General features: G+C 41.9%; 1 protein-coding gene across 4 annotated transcripts in view; it reads right to left on the bottom strand.

The window, feature by feature from the left end:
* Positions 1 to 214: 214 nt before the first annotated feature.
* The window catches only part of LOC119744878 (low-density lipoprotein receptor-related protein 12-like), a 30,009-nt gene continuing 9,764 nt past the window's right edge, over positions 215 to 20,459 (bottom strand). For 2 of the 4 annotated variants that reach the window (XM_038221079.1, XM_038221066.1), the window contains exons 3-12: positions 14,998 to 15,042; positions 13,844 to 13,973; positions 12,798 to 13,003; positions 11,852 to 11,983; positions 11,166 to 11,336; positions 10,669 to 10,847; positions 9,506 to 9,674; positions 8,030 to 8,152; positions 5,198 to 5,437; positions 1,444 to 4,786 (exon numbers count right to left, since the gene is read on the bottom strand). In XM_038221079.1, coding sequence (XP_038077007.1) covers positions 3,567 to 4,786; positions 5,198 to 5,437; positions 8,030 to 8,152; positions 9,506 to 9,674; positions 10,669 to 10,847; positions 11,166 to 11,336; positions 11,852 to 11,983; positions 12,798 to 13,003; positions 13,844 to 13,973; positions 14,998 to 15,042 — 2,615 coding nt within the window. In that variant the 3' untranslated portion in view covers positions 1,444 to 3,566. Of the gene's footprint in view, positions 1,080 to 1,221; positions 4,787 to 5,197; positions 5,438 to 8,029; positions 8,153 to 9,505; positions 9,675 to 10,668; positions 10,848 to 11,165; positions 11,337 to 11,851; positions 11,984 to 12,797; positions 13,004 to 13,843; positions 13,974 to 14,997; positions 15,043 to 20,459 lie in introns of those variants that run through there. The other 2 variants (XR_005273599.1, XR_005273601.1) reach the window with 2 other exon arrangements.

The following is a 20,459-nucleotide window of genomic DNA, read 5'->3' as shown; positions in this document are numbered from 1 at the left end:
TGAAAAGCGCCAGTCACTCAGCGTGCCCACATATTAAGTGTTGTCATCATTGTCCTCGAAGCGTTATCCTTTCGTTCTTGCCAAAATCCTCATTGTTCTTTTATACATCAGCTCAATCATGTGCTGTGCTGTGTCATTGCCATTCTCAACAATGACACCACCGGCCTTTCTTGAACACAAACGATTGACACTTACACTGCACTACACTGCTTCATTATTTTGCATCTATATCTTTCATTTATTCCAATCTCTTCACACAGAATTCTATACACCATTTTGGTTTGTACCAAATATATATTTAATACAAAAGTACGCTTCAAAAGTAAATGTACAAGCATTATATATATTTTCACATAATATAAATCTTTTTCCTCGTGACACCACTAGTGCTGTTTAATATCATGGCAGCAAATCTGAAATAAACGAATTTTGTCGGTTCCCGACATTTAAAGCTTTTTTGGGGGCATCTTCAGTAAACTTGAAATTATGATGGTCGACACACTTTGTTTCTAGGAGTGGGGGTTGCTGGCTGTTGTGGGCTACTAAAGCAAGCTTGTGTACAGTGGCGAGTGGCCTCAATAATGTGATGTAATGTTGGATGTTACAACATAACTTGACATTTTAATACATCCACTAACTCTGCGTAGTTCGTTTCAACCATGTTTTTTTCCTGTAAATAGCTACTTTAACTTATCTTGTAAAATCGTTTGTGTATTAAATTTTTAAAAATATTAATTTTAGTTTTACATTTGAAAAAAAAAGTAGTTTTACGTCATTTTAAAATCTTTTACGGTTTCAAATTCAGGCAGGATTTCATGTCTTCTTTTTTTTCTTCAAATACTACAGCAACCTTTTTTTTAATGTTAACCAAATACATGCAGTGGATGGAACGTGTGCAACCATAGTGTTTTGTAATTAGACAAAACCTTGACTGAAATACGAGTGCGTGCAAAACAAGTGGTCCGCGGACCGCATGTGTCGCCTTTTTCCGCGGTCGATTCCAATGTTTTGTGTTCTTAAAAAAAGTCAAGTTTTGTACATTTTTCAACGACTTCAAATGACCCCAGATGACCTTTGACCTCCACTTTCGGAATTGGATGAACCCCCACCCAAGGATCACTCCATCCAAGTTACATTAAAATCCATCAAATTCTGTAGACAAAGAAACATTTGAAGGATATTTGAACAATGACCTCTAATGACCCCGACATGACCTTTGACCTCAGTAATCCGATGAAGAATTGTGTCTTTCCACCCAAGGGTCACTGCATCCATGTTTCGTCAAAATCCATGAAAGCATGTAGAAGTTATAAATTATTTTTTCCAAAACAGAACGTAAACTTGAACATATTATGGCTAGTATACGGGGCTATGGCCATACGGGACTATGGTGTCTCCCAAAACTTTGTTTGGGCGACACAAAAATGCACATTGACACAGCCAACTGGTACGTGTACATGTATTTGTCCTGTGTAAAGTGCACTGTAGGAATAGGTTTTTTTTAAATCCACTCTAAATTTATCTTGCAGCATTCTTATGATAATATGATTTGTCCTAGATCTTGTCTCCGGTGATAATAAGTGCATTATTTTACAAAGGGTAATACTTGCAAGTGTTGGAACTTATACATTGTATAGAACGTAATTAATAAAAACATACAGTATGATATCTATAGAATAGTTTCTTTTCTGTGTACAATGCCTAACACATTTTCAAGTAAAAAATTATATATATTTACACCACTGTCTGCCCAACAGAATGTTTTAAGTTCTGATTTTACAGCTGATATTCATCTTTTACACATTACAATGCACTTTTACATGTACCCAATAACCATTAAAAAAAATTCTAATTGCACCTGAAGTCAAATTCAGATGGATATAAAACATCTAAAACCTTTCAAGCTGAAAACAATGCATGTAATGTATGGGCATTCAGTTTTTTTTCACATTTTTTTAGACTTTGAATCTACAGGAAAATGGAAAGACCAAAAAGGGATGAACTCATAATTACATGTACTTTTTCATTTTCCCCGCGATGTCAATTTTTATTACAAGGGGTGTGAGTGACCACTGATAAAAAATAGCTGAAAACAGCTGAAAAATTTCAGGTGTAAAAAAGCTGAACTTTGGAAATCTCCTATACTTCTGTACACAGCAAGTGAGGGGAAAAAGCTGAAATCCAAAACAACAAAAAAAGCTCAAATCAACTTGAAAGCTGAGATTTCAAACCCCTGTAATACAGTGGAATGTCACTATACCGAACACCGCTATACCGAACATTCGACTATACTGAACATCATCCTTGGCTCCCGATTTTCGTGTACAAAATGTACTGAACATTGTTGTTGACAAATTTCAACAGATGAGCGACAAGTGGCTATTATTTCCCCAAGGAATAGAAGGGGAGAGAATGCTCTAGGTAGTAAGCTCAGAAACTGGGTAACATCAATAGTCGGCACATGTTCAAAGTCATCTTTCAGTAACTACCAGGGCGTGCAGGGTGATGTTCTGAAGGGTGCTTTTTATTGAAAAGTTGAGTACCAGAGCACCGGCAGCTTAAAATCGCTATACTGAACGCTGGCTATTACCTACAATTTCTGTGGATCCCGTTGATGTTCGTTATAGCGAAGTTCCACTGCACACATAAACATGTGCATTGGTTTGTAACATCTGGAAAGTTGCAGTACGTGTGTTAATTTTTTTATTTAATAGCCTCGGCATGTGGAACCAATTCTCTAGGGGGAAAAAATGAATACAGCTATTTTCATTGATAATTTGTACTACATGTATAATACATTTGTAATTTTTAAGTGTCAAAATGAAAAAAAAGAAGTAAAATAATAGTTACTTTTGTGTGATATATAACGGCACCGGTGTATGTACATATGAATGGTATAAATGCCTTTGAAATGTTACAAATCGTTGATTTTATTTTGTGTACGTGTTAGAAATCAGATGCACTGTTTACTCATGTTATTAATAATACCAATATCACAGTTTTTAACAAAAATCCGAGATAAATTTAAGGGAAAATAAGAAAAGATTACTATTTTTTTTAATCTGAGTACCAGTACCTTTTTATCCGCATTACTTAAGAGGGTGATATTTCCCCCTTTGCAATTATAAAAGTGTGTAATACATATAGTCGCCAGCATTGCTACACTTCAATCGTGTACTAAAATTGGCAGCCATTGGTTGGTACATTGGGCCAATCACAAACCAGCTCATTAAGTACTGTTCATTGATAACATTTGAATATGCATAAGTATACAATATACAAACTTGGCTGAATACAATGACGTATGCCCACAGATTCTGTTCAACTGAGTAATCATTTATACAATATGCAGGTAAGTAATTATACAACGGAAGTCAATGTAAGAAATTGTCGACACTGAAAGCATTAGCCATCTTTTCAGTACGTGTAGGTGATACATTGTCCAATTGCTTGTGATTCAATCAGGATTGTGCACTGAAAAAGGGGAGTCTTCTCTATCAGATTCCCTGCCAAAGACAGTTTCCCTAGAAAAACAACCTATTTGATTTGCATAGACGTTGCATATATTATTCAGGGTTTAACAGAGGCACATCATCAGCTGTATGCTCGGAGCTGCAGGACTGTAAGGAGAGAATGGATGACGCCTGGCTAAGTCTCTCTTCATTTGAGTCCTTGTCTACTGCCTCTTCCTCCTCGGTGTCGATTTTATCATCAGGGGTTGCATCTCCTGAAGGTGACTGGGCTCTATCGGATGTAGGAGTTGATCTGTCTTTTGCTTGAGCTGCTGAAGATTCGGGACTCTCATCTGTGGTATCCTGTGGGGTTTCTGAAGTCAAGCCCTCTTCTGTAGTCAAGCCCTCATCTGTAGTGTCAGTCCTGTTGTTGGTGTTCTCGTTGGGTGATCCCGCTTCTGCCACCAACTCAGGACCTCTTTCGGAGGTTGGCGTGCCAGGGTCGTTCTCTGGTTCTGAATTAGTGGAGGCTGTATCCACTAGACTCCCAGTCCTGCTGCGAGCCCTGGCTGCTCGGTGGTCCTGTGCTTGCAAGACATTCTGTAGGCCACCGGCCAGGCGCATTCGTCGGATGTTGGCAGCTGCCCGCAGGATCTGCTGGTCTCGTGTCGCCAAGTGCAAGGCGTCTTGATTCGTCTCCGAGTCCGTGTCCGAAACGGAGCTCGAGGCCGACTCCCGCTCTTGCGCTCCACTAGACTGCGGGATGGCTTCGGCTGGACTGGGACTTACTGTGGGGCAACTAAGTTCCCCTGAGATGCGACGTAGAGGTGGTGGGGTGTTGTCACCAACAGTAATCTCTTCAGGAGGAGTTGTAGGCTCACCATCCGGACTGGGAGGAAGTGTTTCGCTCTGGCTGGGAGTAGTGCTGTCTTCCTGTTCAATTTGCTGCTGGTCACCACTGCCGCTGCCACTTCTGGGGCGATCTCTGGACAGCATGCGCACAAACGTGCTGCGCTGTCTCCTTCCACTACCGCTACTCCTGCTAGGACCTCTAGACTCATTTCGGGCAATCACAGCAGCCTGGATGCCTTCAATGAAGGCTCTCTGCGCCTCGTCAAAATGCGGTGATGCCATGGTGGCTGTGTATGATGGAGGGGCCTCACGACGCAACAGCTCCTCCTCAATCTCACGAAGGGGTGACATGTGGGAGGGAGGGAGACGCTCCCGGACATGAAGCTGGTAAAGCTTACAGGTGCAGCTCAAGGCTGCCACCAGCAGCAGGCCGCACACGATGGAGCCGACAGCAGCAGCTGTGACGACATTTGTGGACGGATCTGGAATACACCAAAAATTTGAAACAAATGACAAAGATGCAAACAAAATCATAATTGTTTCCTGATTAAGAGAAAATGAGTTGCACATTGACTCATTCTGATATTTGGGGAGAGGCACTTCAAGTTTAGTGTACTGAAAGTTGATGTCAATACAATGCTTTTAAGACAAGTTAAAGAGTAAAAGAGGTACACTAACTTTAAGTACGATTACTATTATGATTTATTTTAATGGGCCTAATATGGGACTTGGTTTCATCTTGATGGAGTCTCATTTTTGGGAGCGTGATTTACTAATGACTAGACTTGTGATGGATTTGTGATGGACTTGACTACCGGTACAACACAAATCAGCCTCTTATCCCCTCCTCCCAAAAAATACCCAAATAACTGAGACTTTGACGTTGGGCTTACAGCAGTTTTCTTCATCGTCCCCATTTTTGCAATCACTAGCCGAATTACAGGTGAACCTCTCCTCTATACAGATGCCGTCCCCGCAGCGGAAGAGGCCAGCCCGAGAGTTGCACAGCGAGGAGTCGCAATCCTTCTCGTCCTCTCCTTTAATGCAGTCCTGCTTGCCGTTACAGCGCTGCTCTTGGGTGAAGCAACCCTTAAGAGTTTCGAAGCAGAAGATGCGGTCCTTGCCACAGGAAGCTGGGGGAGAAATGGAAGGGTTGTAAAAGAGAGAGATGAGAACAACTCCTGTGAAACTGGTCATGCAAATTCCTTGGTTGTTGAGTTTTAAAACATTAATTGCAACCAAAAATTGGACATTGTAAAAAAAATATACATAACAAGTATAGAGTGCGTTAAATTACTTCCCCCAAGCTTACTTGTGCAAGCATGACGCGCTTACTTGAGCCTGGCCCAAGTGACCGACTCGCCGAGCCGGGTTAGTTGGGTAAGTATCCCATAAGACCATGGAATAAACATGGCTGCCAAAGTAAAGTCCGGCGGGCGCCTTCGGCCGTGTGCTTCTAGAGCTACAGCTACGTCTATTGTCAGACCGTCCCCGCGTATTTTCAATGGGCGCGGACCTAGATCTAGCTCTAGACAGTTGATTCGGATGCGGCCTCCGTGTCATGCCAAAGTTCAACTTTCCAGCTCTTGCACGAGACTTTACCCGAAACCGTTTCGTTTATTTAGCTCCACTGGGCATGTCTGTCATCACGCGAGGAGCAGGCGCGAGTAAGCTGGGGGAAGTAATCGAACGCACTCCTTGCAACATGAGGATTTTCCTGCCTACTTCACCGGGAGGAGGCTTCACTGGGAGGACGGCTTCGAGGGCATGTCGCACATTTCACAGGTGAACGCCTGCTTCATGAACAGCTTACATCATTTTTCCAAAGATGAACACATACATACAGGTTTGTTTAGGCCCCCAAAAAAAAAGTCTCCGGTTTCTGGTATGGAGCTTGCCCAAAAAGTGGTGCGGCGACGCGGCTTTTTTTTTTTTAACCAGATTTTTTGGCTTCGAATGTCGGCTGATGACTGCAAATGGTGCCCGACTAAACTTAGTGCAAATATATGGGAGTCCAGAGAGGCCACATAAAGCTTATTCTCGACCATAACCCAATCTAAAAACACGTTAAAATTGTGCAGCAGCAGGATTCCAGTCAAACCAGTGAGTTTGGCGGTTTTGAGACATCATCTTTCATTGAAAAAAAAACTTTTTCATTTTGCCGACGCGCATGGCTACGGCGACGCGCGCGCATACCAGAAACCGGAGACTTTTTTTTTGGCCTTATGGTGTAAATCAAGGATTTTCTATTGTTCCTCCTCCCTTTTCCTTTGTTATACTCTCATTGGGTTTGTACACATTTTCTAATCAAGGTTGTCCTCGACTTGGAACCTGTCCTCAATTCATCAATGAACATGCACACATTCTTGTTTTGTAGTTGTGGGAACACACACTTGTCTCTAAGAGGCATTTGTGCGGACCGAAAAGGCTGTGGGTACAGCAGAATGTCCCCATAACTCGGTCGTTTGATACCAAAACTCAACTTTTCTTAAAATAACAGCACACCAGGTGCCATGACTTCACAGGATGCTTGAGACAATTCTCCACTTAAGTCAAGTATTGGTTTTTCACAATAATTTGGTAGGTCGTTTTTTGATCTTTGCAAATGTTGTACATTACCTTTAAACCGCACTCAATATGTCCCATTCATAAATACCTAAGACAGTTTACGCATTCCTATTGGTCGAGAGCCCGTCACGTGGCCAGTCTTAAATGGATGATAAAGACATGGCTAGCTGGTCTTAAACACTTTCCAGTGTCACATAAAATGTGGACTCCTAAAAACCCAGTGCCTCTTATCGTTTCATTGGTTGAACGTTCACAATCCTCACGTAGGCATGCGCAACACTACCAGGGAGTCAGAATTTTGTAGTTCTAAATTCAAAACGCAACGCACCAGGTGCGTTCTGCGCGACATCGCATGGAAGCATGGAGCTGTAAACACATTATGGAAGCAACAGCACTCTATCACGCGACGTCACATGCTTGTGCTTCAAATAGCGAGCACTGTAGACTCAACCTCATTTCCAGGGTGTGGAGCAGGCTGCAGTACGCGTTGCCAGTGACGGTTTTACGCATCGCCGGGAAGTACCACGCAGTGTAGACTTTCGATTGGTCAGACCGCGCTAGGCATACTAATGTGTAGTCCTTCTGAGTATTCGTTGCACTCGGCACAGGGGCGGCAAGCGAAACATATGAAAGAATTGGGACACTTGGTGGCCACGCACCATGGACAAAAAATATTTTACCAAGGTCACCCCATACTAACGTTTGGTGAACACTTTTGCAGAACGGCCGAGTAGAACACGTAAACGAAACCCCTACGTTGACCTCGTTGACCTCGCACAGTCTAGACACGCAGAAAAGCCAGCACGGGGGGCGGCCAGGCAGTCAACGTGAAAGCACACACGACGGCAAATTCCTGTGCAAAATGCAGTCACGAAAAATCGACGAAACGGATCGCCGGTCCGTACAGGAAAATCAGGACGACCCGAAGCGTCCGACCCGGCGGAAGACACCCTCCGCATTTTTCCACGGACGTGGAGCGATTTTGGCGCTGCGGGAGCCCGCGGTCTCGGATCCTTTCAGGAGCAAACATCGTCTCAGGGGCGAGTAAACTTCTCTCTTATATATATAGATCACAGAATGGCGTCTCAACGAGGCACTGGTCTGGATATGCACTGTCACTCATTGAGAGAGGTGTGGTCACTGACATGTTAACTTACCATGGCAGTTAAGCTCGTCTTGGCCTCTCATGCAGGTAAGGTGGTTATCGCAACGCTCCAGCTTGTCATCGTAGCAGTTATTGTCACCAGGCCCGCACGACGTTTGGCCTTCTAAGCATCGACCTGAAGGACCATGCAACACAAAATGAATCAAATAAAACCTGTGCTCATATTCCAGAGACGTCAGAACTGACTCAGATCTCACACACACTAAAAAGTGGACATTTCAACACTACAGAAGACATTGTACACTTTTTCTTTTTTTCAATTTTAATGGCACATATGGGAAGTACCAAAAAAATCATGGATATCAGCTGGTCCGAGGAGAATGAGTTACATGCCTAAAAACTACTAGTTGGTGGGGGAAAAGAAAATGTAGTTTGCACAATATGAATCTGAATTGAGGTGGAATATTCTAACCATTTCCACCACACAACAAATACCTTTTCACATTGAAATGGCATATCGCACAACATAAATACAACTTGTCAGTACATTGTATGTACACACGCCAAGTGTCCTGAGATGAAGCATTGAGAGATGATTCTTGATTTTTAGGAAAATTCGGACAGAAAAGATGGAGTGTTCCAACAGTGTTTTACGTCCCCACAAAACCTTAAAGGCACTTGTGGGATCATGTGCATTTCATGAATTTTGTTTGTCTCCAATAATAACACCACTCAAATCTGAAGAAGAATGTTCAAAACCTAATACGATTCAGCTCAATGGATATTACACTTTTCACAAAAACAGTGAAAACCCATGCACAAGCTTTTGATCATGAAACCTAATTTCCTCAATAGCACTCTTTATTCCAAAACTCAGTCAACTGACTGATCAGTGAAAATCACCTACATGTACATTTCTTGATTTCTTTTACATGAAAGCAAGCCAGACACACATTTTACAGGGTGTATAGTACCAGTAGGATCTTTAACCCTAACCCACCTCACTCCTCCAAAATCCTCCTGGCGGTTTTGGAGGATTCTAGAGGATTGAGGATGAATGGTGATTGAATCAAATGAGGATTCTGGAGGATTGAGGATTAATGGTGATTGAAGCACATGAGGATTTTGGAGGATTGAGGATGAATGGTGATTGAAGCACAAGAGGATTTTGGAGGATTGAGGATGAATGCATTTTGAGGCAGGACTGTCTGATGATTTTGAAGGATTTGGCGTTGGTTATCCTTCATTTAAACACGAGTGCAAAGTTTTGGGATGAGGAGGATTTTGGAGGATTGAGGATGAATGCATTTTGAGGCAGGACTGTCTGACAAATTTGAAAAATTTAGGCGGAGTTGCAAAATTTTGGAAAATTTTGGAGGATTTTGGAGGATTGAGGATGGTTGTAAGCAACAAGGGCCCTTGTTTTTTCAATTTGGCAGGGTACTTTTGGGTTTAATGCAAGTGACCCTGTGCATACATCATAAGTGTACATGTGTGAACCAAAGTTGTTGCAAGGTCAATAATATACCTTTAATCTGGTAGGTGGCATTAAATCCGCTCGCAGACACCTTGGCATCGGTTACCAGGCTAACTCTTAGCGTGTTCCCTGTGCCCTCTATCACCGTAGGTGGAATGTGGGTATCCTTGTTGTCTTTTACACCTTTGGCGCCGTAATAGGTGTCTATATAATTATCCTGCTGTTAACATCACAAGAAATAGAAACCAGACAAAAAAATTAAATTCTCGAGTCGAGTCCGTCACAAATCCATTACAAGCTCGATACAGCCTAATAATAATATTAATAATTGTGCTTATATAGCGCTTTCCATAGTATCAACAATCTTTTAGGACGGGATAGTCCAAAGTCACGTCACAAGCTATGATAATAACAATAATAATAGTGGATATTCATAAAGTGCACGTCTCCATCAGGACTGGTGCTCAAGATGCTACATCATTATTACCCCTGCTCATTGGGCCCATGAAACATTCCAAATACTATCTCAGTTCCCTGGGGAGTATATAGCTTGACGCAGCCTAATAATAATAATAATAATTCGTATCAACAATCTCAAAGCGCTTTACAATTATAACCCCATTCATCAGGCCATGGGACCACGCTGCAGCTGATATCAGCGATCAATTTATACTCCCAGGTGGAGAGAGGCAATTGTAGGTATTGTAGTTAAATGTCTTGCCCAAGGACACAAACACCATGTTCCTGGCCGGGTTCGAACCCATGCACCTTCGTACACGAGTCAAACACCGTGACCACTTGGCCATGGTGTTCTGGACCTGTTAACCACTGGACCTGTTAGGCGCAAAGAAGCTAATTCAATCACAACAACCATCTCTGCCCTCACAGGTACCCCATTTACTCCTGGGTAAGCAATGAGTGACAAAGTGCCTTGCTCAAGGGCACACGCACCGTGACCCCAGCTGGACTCAAACCCACCACCTGCAGAATTACCCACAGACCACAAATCCGATGCCCTTAACCACAAGGCCACAGCACTCCACAAGCTATTCATTTGAACCACAACAATTTAGGCATTCCTTTGTTACTGTTCATGTACATGCACTCTTTCTTAGGGCTTGGACTTGCCAAATGAAAGGGCTGTTTATTTGCAGCGGTTCAGCTATTCATTTGCAGGCATTGACACCAAATTCATGTTCAAAACATGGACGTACCGTTGCCTCCAAACCGTCGTACACCTTGACATAATCTGTGTTGACCTTTGTCTCCAGATCAAACTCGTAAAAGCGAAGTTGGATAATTGCGCCCTCATCAACCGTCAGGAGCCAGAGACAGTCCAGATTTGGGTCATACCCGTCGGGGAAATTGGGCGATTCAAAATTACCATTGGTTCCTATAGTTAAAAAAAATAAAATAAATAAAAAAGGTACAATTACTAACAACCAAACCAAAGATGGAAAGTAAAAGGGTTTACAAATCTTTATGGAAGGTGCCACCAAAATTCAACAAAGTTCTTGCTCTGCAATACAAAATTTCGAAAATTTGGGCAAGCAGTACATCTTTTTTTTTTATTGCATGTACAGAAAATGTCACGTGTTTTCACACCTCTACCCAGCTGGTGAATTTTACTAGTTGCACAGCACTACCTCTACCTGTAACTGCTCTCACGAAACCCGTCTTGTTAACCCTTAACCCAAACTTGACCTCTCACCTTTCAGGACATGATTGCAGACCGACTGGCAGGCCGTTTCGTCATCGTTATTCACGCAGTCTTGGTGGCCATCACACTTGAGCGACTCTGGCAGGCAAGCTTGCATGTTGTCTGATAGTTGATGGCAGAGAAACGTGTGGGAAGGACACTGCAGCGATGGTGTCGTATGCACTGGGTTGACCATAAAACAAACAAAGTTATTTTGTCAGTTTTATTTCCAATTGAGAAACCTGTTATTTCTGGCTGTGCTGTGAAATATGCAAACCCCGGAATCTCATGACATTTTTGCTAAGGTTTCACAAGGAAATTGTCATATTCTGACAAGTGCCCATCTCTCTTTCGTTTAGCGATTGGGCCAGACTCATATGCTGCTGTGGGGGGATCGCCACACCTCCTCCACAGCGAGTCTGTTACCTTCCCAGCATTAAATAATGCCGGTACGCATTTAACACCTGGGTTGAGAGGAGTAATTGAGGTAAAGCACCTTACTCAAGGGTACAACACGCATGGCCATAATGGGGCTTGAACTCACAACCTCTCGATCATGAATCCTGTGCCCCACCGCAAGACCACACGTGCCCACGAGCCATCCACATTAGATACTGTGGCTTCAGCTCACGTCTCCCAATGCATCCTACTATCCTGACAAGCCATTGAACTCTGGACTTCTCTCCTTTGGTTATTACCGTTTATGCAGTTGGCCTCATCCGAGTTGTCGCTGCATTCATACATGTCATCACAGACCCACCATTGCGGTATGCAATTGCCGACTCCACAGCGAAACTGGTTGCGGGGGCAAGAGCTGGTCGAACTCTCTCCTGTAGGCACGAAGAATGGAAGAAAGTTCAAATCTAAGATTCGTGTTAAAGGAAACACGGTCATGCTTCATGATTTTTTTGAGATCTGAAGAGATTTTGAGTTTTTCAAGCAAAACGATAGTTATTCACTTCTGAATGACACACAAAACTAACCAAAGAAATATCAGCCCATGTTTAGTGTATGGGTAATTACTTTACAAATTCATTTCTCGCAAGGTAGACTGGCCGCAAATTTTTTCCACGATTTATCGAGCAGTGCGACAGCTCAGTCGGTAGAGTCGTGATTTTGTATCACCAGGGGTTCTCGCGGTACGAGTTTGTATCTCCGTTTCGTACCCAGACTTTTTTTTTTTCTAATCTCAGGCTTTGGAGGATTTTTTTTACGATCGAATTCATTTCTTTTTTGTACAAAGTCAATGGGATTTATTTAGAAGAACAAGGAAGAGGTAAAAGAAGAAGAAAAGAAAAAAAATCAGCCTTGTGAAAAACACTGCGAAAAACACGGTATTCTCCACAGATAACTGCTGGTTTATGTACTGTTTGGGCTCCATGCAACAACAGTAAATGGTGCTTTTTGACCATTTTGGAGAGCCCAAGTGGGTGCACAAACAGCATGCGCCTGCTGGTTGGCAAAGTACACACGACTCATTTTATCCTGAGCATTCTCGAACCTGCAGCGTCTTTACGTGAGCGTCAAGCGCCAATGGTAATGCGTTCCAATGTCTGTTCCAGCGGTCTCCCCCAACTTTCTCTTTATCGCTGTTGAGGGGGTTCTTGTGCACACAGTCCACTGTGAATCCCTATGTTTACATACCTTTAAAATATTCGATCATGAAGCCGCTTGAGGAGACCATGGTGGTGCTCGTGAACTTGATGATGGCCTGCGTGGGCCCTGGCACTGAGATGTAAGGATCGGGTAACGTTGAACCGCAGTAAGGCACTTCGATGTCACCTACATCAATTGTCAACTTGCCCCCAATATTGCAGTTCTTAGTCGCAATGGTGTTAAAAGAGATGAATCTGTTTGGAACAAAAACCAAATACACGATATCAGTATAAACTTTCTATCTATACTATAATTCCTGGAATCTCTGTCTGTCTGTCTGTACGTCAATTATCTCCAGAACCGGGCACTGTATGAAGTTGAAAATCCTATGACTCCTAGATGACCTTTGACCTCCATTTCCGGCAGATTTGTGAAGACCCCCACCCAAGGATCACTCCCGCCAAGATTCATCAAAATCCACCAAGTTTTGTAGACAAAGAAACATTTGAAGCGAATTTGAACAATGACCTCTAATGACCCCTACATGACCTTTGACCTCAGTGATCCGATAAAGAATTGTGTCTTCCCACCCGAGGGTCACTGCATCCAAGTTTCATTAAAATCCATGAAAGCATGTACATAGCAGTTATACCTTTTTTTTCTCAAAAACTTAACCTAAACTTTAACATACCGGTACATGTACAAATCTACATACCGGGATACGGTCTAACATGTCCTGACATTCCAGCAGATGGGAGTTCTGGGGTACTTGCATTGTTGTCCTTTTATCCATTTTCTTTATAATTCACTTCTGGGGTACCATTTTTCAAAGGAAAAATTGTGGGGTACAAGTCGGCACTTTTGTTCCCTTTGTGTGCAGTACCCCACATGTAGCTCTGGTGTTTAGGGTCACACAGAATTTAGAACTTTGTTCAGGCGACACAAAAACTGCCCCCTCTTGTTCGGAGTCCATACACACTGCACGACGTTTTGGCTGGTAACCTAGAAGCACATTTTTTGTCTGTGTTTAACAGCTCCATGGAATTGTTCCCACGCCCAATGTCGTCTCTCTTCATGTACCCTCTTGCTCTCACCTGACGGTGATGATCTCCGTACTGGCCAGCGAGATGTGCCACTTGCAGGCAGCATCGTCAGGGTAGTTGCGGGGGTAGTTGGGGCTCGTAATATTACCGCTTGATCTTTGTAGGTACGTCTGTCCGCAGTCTGTCAGAAAAATACAATGAGGACAAAACTGTCAACTATTTGGACACGGTCAGCACAAAAAAACATATTACTGCTTCAAATAAAAGGAGGTTTTCGGACAAAATCTTGATGGAGACTTGGTGAAGGCATGAATTTCGGTATAAAAAAAAGATAGGAAACCTGACTTGTTTATTTGAACCTGTGTCCTCCAGTACAATTTAAAGCTGTAATCATTTGCAGCCATCCGAAAAGTAACTGGCGTTACGTTTTGTTATTCGGCCAAGCGCGCAGGCATTGGCAAGACGCACACACGCGCGGTTGCTATAATTTGTCGGCTCAGTGAGAACGCGTCTCGGACGCTGAATTCAGGCCAAATTCAAAATTTGACTTTTACGAAAAAGTGACTGGGATTTTTGGAGCTAAAAGAAAATTTGAGGGAAATTGACTGAAGCTGTTTTTTATTTGGAGTCATCCGGAGAAATGCAATCTCTTAACTGGCATCATAAAATGTACACACAATTTCATTTTCTCTGTTATTTATGTCAGAACAAACCTATAAATTTTAAGTACAGATGGGTTTTTTTTTTAATCGCACAGACTTTGGCATGTAAAGAACAAAGGGAACATGACTGTAGATCTATGGATTTAAAACCACGTCTTCGGGAACAAAATGGAACATTGAGTGACAAGCTTTTTGGACCTTCGAAAGCATTGAGTTTTGAACAGTACATTACAAGGACAAAACTTTCTTTCTTGATTGTGTTGTCTATTCTAGCTCACTAAATTCATTTGCTTTTTTTTTACCCTCTCTTCTGAGAAGGAATCTTGAGTGTTTCAATGTTTGGGGTTTTTTTTTCAATCTCACTTGTATGGTTCACAAGAAGGAAGTCACTGCATTTACAATGTACATGTAGCCAGTCTGTCAAAATATACAATGACAAATGTTGCTTCTAAGGCGGAAAAAATGTATGCTTGCCAACATAAAGGTTATGTCTCCTTTCTTTGTAATTTTCAATCACGTTAATGTTTCTGAGCATGCACGTACCTGTCTCTGCACATTCAGTTACTGTGTACAGGAACATCAGGAGAACTGCAAGAAATCAATAACATAAAAAAAGGTTACAAATGGTTGCAAATCTACCGTAGTCTATATTCTTCCGGAATGTCAATGAATGTATAGACAATTCTGGCGGCAGCCATTTTCTGCAGTGGCACCAGGTGAGTCGCGCTCAGCTAATACGCACACGCTTCGGGCTCCTTCGACCAATAGAATACCATAATGCACGCGACCCTTGTCTTTGCGCGTGCAGCATATGTGCGTGAGTGTGACACCACCGCAGTAAAAGCTTCTAATTCTGGTCCCCGTATTCCACTATAAGTTGGGCCTAATGCCAAGAAAAAAAGTTGTGTTTTCAATTTACACATACTGTAAACTGAAAGAAAAATAGGGTGAGTGGTTGGTGACATGATTTGTTCCGTCTGACATGGTGTGACTTCAACTGAGCTTCACTGAATATGACAAAGTGTTGTGGAGAAAAATTTTATCTCAGCATTAGAAGTGATTGTTACCCTTCTCTTGAGATAAAACATAGAAAAAAAATTCTTCCTGAAGTTTGGATAAAATTTGATTTTGTTTCTGAAATTCTGAGGAGGCTCATTTCTATCGATTCCGTCCAACATGTACACATTTTTCATAATAACAGACAAAGAAAAGTGTGGAATTTGGAAATAATGTTATGTGTCATTACTTAACCCTAACTCCCTAGGCCTTTTTGCTGGGATGTAGCCTCAATCCTGCAAAATCCTCCAATTGGCCTCATGGAAAAATAGCATATAGCCTCAATCCTGCAAATTCCTCCATTATTTCTTGAATATGGTCTGTGGAGGGGTCACCACTGCCTGAATCCTACAAAATCCTGCGGCAGTGACTGTCAATATATTGAGGCTTGGCCAGTGACATCCTGGAGCAGTACGGAGGATTTCAAGCATAATCCAGGCCTATAGTTATGCATGGCTGAGTAAACACAACAATAGGTCCGGCCCAAGACCTTGACAAAGTGCATCCCACGAAATCAGTAACACACTTTTGCCATGTAACCTCAATCCTTCAAATTCCTCCACTTTGGCAAAGAGGATTTTGAAGGATTCAGGGCGGTTAGGGTTAAAGTCTTTGGTGTTGTTTGAAATCAGAATAACATTTTAACCCTAACCCCCTAGGCCCTTGTTGCTTACAACCATCCTCAATCCTCCAAAATCCTCCAAAATTTTGCAACTCCGCCTAAATTTTTCAAAATTGTCAGACACTCCTGCCTCAAAATGCATTCATCCTCAATCCTCCAAAATCCTCCTCATCCCAAAATTTTGCACTCGTGTTTAAATGAAGGATAACCAACGCCAAATCCTTCAAAATCATCAGACAGTCCTGCCTCAAAATGCATTCATCCTCAATCCTCCAAAATCCTCTTGTGCTTCAATCACCATTCATCCTCAATCCTCCAAAATCCTCATGTGCTTCAATCACCATTCATCCTCAATCCTCCAGAATCCTCATTTGATTCAATCACCATTCATCCTCAATCCTTTAGAATCCTCCAAAACCGCCAGGAGGATTTTGGAGGAGTGAGGTGGGTTAGGGTTAATGTACCGTAATTTTCGGAATATAAGCCGCGGCTTATACGTTGAATTTGCCCATGAAAATGTTTACTGCGGCTTATACACAGGGCGGCTTATACGCCGAGCCTTGAAGAATAAAAAATAAGATTCACGTGTATTTAATGTACTGGTACAAGAAGAGATGTGTTGCTGAAATGAATTATACATTAAGAAAGTCATTAACAAATCGAAACCACGTCTCACGTAAAGGTACCGAGCGGTAAAAAGTACGGTGATGAAAGCTGTCTTCAATACTTGCGACCAGCCGGCCGTACGTGATACTGGTACAGTGCAGCAGCGATCGATATGCAGCATGCTTTCCCCCAGCGGACCACACCATTTGTAGTAATAAAGGGGTGTTCTTTCTTGGGAACAATAATTACCAATATTTCCGCTGTTTAAAAAAAAAGAAAAAAAGACGACTAAAATGTTTATGGCGTTCGAAACATTTTTTATTACATAATCAGTTGTTCAACGTCACAATATATTTTGTTTTTTTTAAATGTATTCAAGAAACGATGTAAAACTCAAAAGAGGGACTAAATCACCCCTTACAAAATTAATGGATTCGTCTATTAAAATGTCCGCTTCGTTTCGACTATTTCCGAAGAAAGTTACGATCGAAACTTGAATTGTTATCGCAACTACTCGTTAGTAATCGCAACAATTTGATAAGTTTTGAGGTAAAAACGGACCTGTTTATTCTTAAGACAAAACAAATCAGCATCTGTTGCCACAAAGCAAGATTTGTAGCGCTCCAGTCCGACAACACACGGTGGGTTTCATAATCTCTCACGTGCTGTGGGAAAATGTTGTCATTCACCGGCGTGCGTGGCGCAGGCTGCCGGGCTATGACGGGCAGCCGGCAGCAGTTCCCGGTGTTTATTTCTCAACAATTCCCATATTTGTTTGTAAAAGTATCGATTGTAAATGATTTGATATAACTTTTGTGGCCCTTTTAATAGCATCTGTAGTGTAAATGGAACTGGTTCAGAGCATTTTGACTAGAATTTTGAGGCCTTACAAAATTGAAACCGCAGCGGTTGGTGCGGCTTATACGCCGGTGCGGCTTATACGCCGACTTCAAATCTTAATTTGCAGATTTTTGCGTGCTGCGGCTTATACGCCGCGCGGCTTATATTCCAAAAATTACGGTATTCTAAAACAAAAATTGTTACATTTTGTTCTATCAAATTCCGTCCGACATGATTTAGGGACTTTTGAAACATACCCATGTACATACATGTACGTGTACATGTCATTTTTTTCTTGGCCTATTTAGTATACCCGGTACATGTTCGAATGTCGTACATGTATGCATATACTCAGGGCTCCAACTTGGGATGTTCTGCTTACAATGTACATTTAAACCAACTCTGGGCATTCCAGAAAAGTTTTTTTTTTTAGAAATGGTACCCAGTACATGTACTTTACATTGCACTGGTACATCATTTTTGAAGTGCAATCAATTTATTCTGGAAAGAAGTTTCTTCTACTTGCATGAAAGTTTCATGCATTCCTACATACCCTGAATACAATCATGACAATCCAGGTACATTGTGTATGTTGACATCAGGTTAGACTTCTTTGAAGTGTACACAATCAATATTCACATCTGAGATTTCTTTCCACAATCCTGTGTGACAAATTCTCATACGATAGTTGACAATGAGTCAGGGGCATAAAAAAATTATGGCAAATAATAGAGCACAACGTGGCAATTTTCATCACAAACCCCGCTGCGGTTTTGTTACATGTACCAAACATGCCAAATAAGATGCTTAGTCCTCCATACATGTACCAGTACATGTACAATGTACCGGTACCAAGGAATTATTGGGCAAGGAACTATTTTAGCAGTAACCATACATGTACATGTACATACCGGCATGCTGCACACTAAGCACTACAAAATGCAAAATGTATTGTACATACATACATGAATTAAAGCTATAGTCCATCATTTGCAGCCATCCGAAAAGTAACTGGCGTAATTATTGTTGAAAAACATACTTGGTTGAAAGATAGTAAGGGGACTAAACTCCCTGTGAAATTATTCTTTCTGGCAAGCTGTCATTTTGAAGTAATCAACGAAAGAAGGCCTTTCCAACGGTGCGTCTTAAGACGCACCGTAGGAAAATTTAAATTAGTAGTTCGTTTTGTTATTCGGCGAAGCGCGCGCAAGCATTGGCACGACACACATGTGCGCGCGGTTGCTATAATTCGTTGGATCAGTGCGCGACATCGCGTATAGCTGCAATCGGCTCAGTGAGAACGCGTCTCGGACGCTGAATTCAGGCCCAATTCAAAACATGATTCAGCAACATTTGATTTGAAATTGAGATCCTAGAATGCTGTTTTTCTCCGGAATATACAGCTGAAGCTGAGCTGAAACTTCATCAGGTTAGTTGTTCAGTATCCTTCATTAGATTTTTGAACACTTTTGTTGCTTCAAACGAACAAAATGCACAAATTACAAATGATGGACTATACATGTATCTTTAACACATTTTCGGACACAATCCCCATGTAAAATATATGGCGCTGATTTGTAGTCCTCAATATGAAAATGTCTAGCAAAACCACCAAGAAAATTTTGCAAATTGGTGTTTAAAAGCTGGATTTTTACAAAATTCAAACTTGGAGGGTTTAAAACCCTAACTTCTAGAGGCCTACATGTAGGCCTCTAGAGGCCTACATGTAGGCCTTCTAGAGGCCTACATGTAGCTCCCAGAGGTCCGTGGAGAGGTGACCACTGCCTGAATCCTTCAAAATCCTGCGGCAGTGACTGTCAATATGTTGGGGCTTGGCCAGTGACATCCTGGAGCAGTACGGAGGATTTCAAGCATGATCCAGCCCTATATTTATGTACGGCTGAGCAAAAACAACACAAGGTCTGGCCCAAAACCTTGACAAAGTGCATGACTACGAAATCAGTAGCGCACTTTTGCCAGATAAACTCAATCCTCCAAATTCCTCCACTTCGGCAAAGAGGATTTTGAAGGATTCAGGGCGGTTAGGGTTAATATTGTAAGTGAAGTTGAAGGGGCTGGGCACACATGGTACATGTATGTACATATGTACATACCGGTAAGTATGTATCCCGAACAAAAACCAAATGAACATACAGGGTGAGTCAAAAAAAGTGGAACCCAAACCCAAAATTTTTTATTTCATATTTAAAACAAGTCAGGTGTGTTTACAAACACAAATGCCCCGCAACCGTGACTGTTCCCATGACATAACACCACTCTTTTAACATCAACTTACATGTACCTTGGTCACATGGAACATTCATTGACAGCATTAGTGTCTTCTGTAGGTTTTATATGAATTAATCCCTAATCCCTATAATCTCAGAATAAAAAAAAGATTTCTATTGTTTTAGCCACTGTGAACTTGACCCTTGACCTTTTGGCCCCAAATTCAATAGGCTTCTTAGGATTACCAAGAACAATCCACAAACCAAATTTGAAGTTCATATGTTAAGTATTTCTCAAGTTATCGCGCTGACAAGCTTTCTATTGTTTTAGCCACTGTGAACTTGACACTTGACCTTTTGACCCCAAATGCAATAGGCTTCTTAGGATTGCCAAGAACAATCCACAAACCAAATTTGAAGTTCACATGTTAAGTATTTCTCAAGTTATTGCGATGACAAGATTTCTATTGTTTTAGCCACTGTGAACTTGACCTTTGGCCTTTTGGCCCCAAATGCAAAAGGCTTCTTAGGATTGCCAAAAACAATCCACAAACCAAATTGAAGTTCACATGTAAAGTTTTTCTCAAGTTATCGCGCTGACAAGATTTCTATTGTTTTAGCCACTGTGAACTTGACCTTTGGCCTTTTGGCCC

This window comes from Patiria miniata, unplaced genomic scaffold, assembly GCF_015706575.1.
Source record: "Patiria miniata isolate m_02_andy unplaced genomic scaffold, ASM1570657v1 HiC_scaffold_12, whole genome shotgun sequence".
Taxonomy (NCBI): Eukaryota; Metazoa; Echinodermata; class Asteroidea; order Valvatida; family Asterinidae; genus Patiria; species Patiria miniata.
This window is presented reverse-complemented; position numbering and strand designations above follow the sequence as displayed.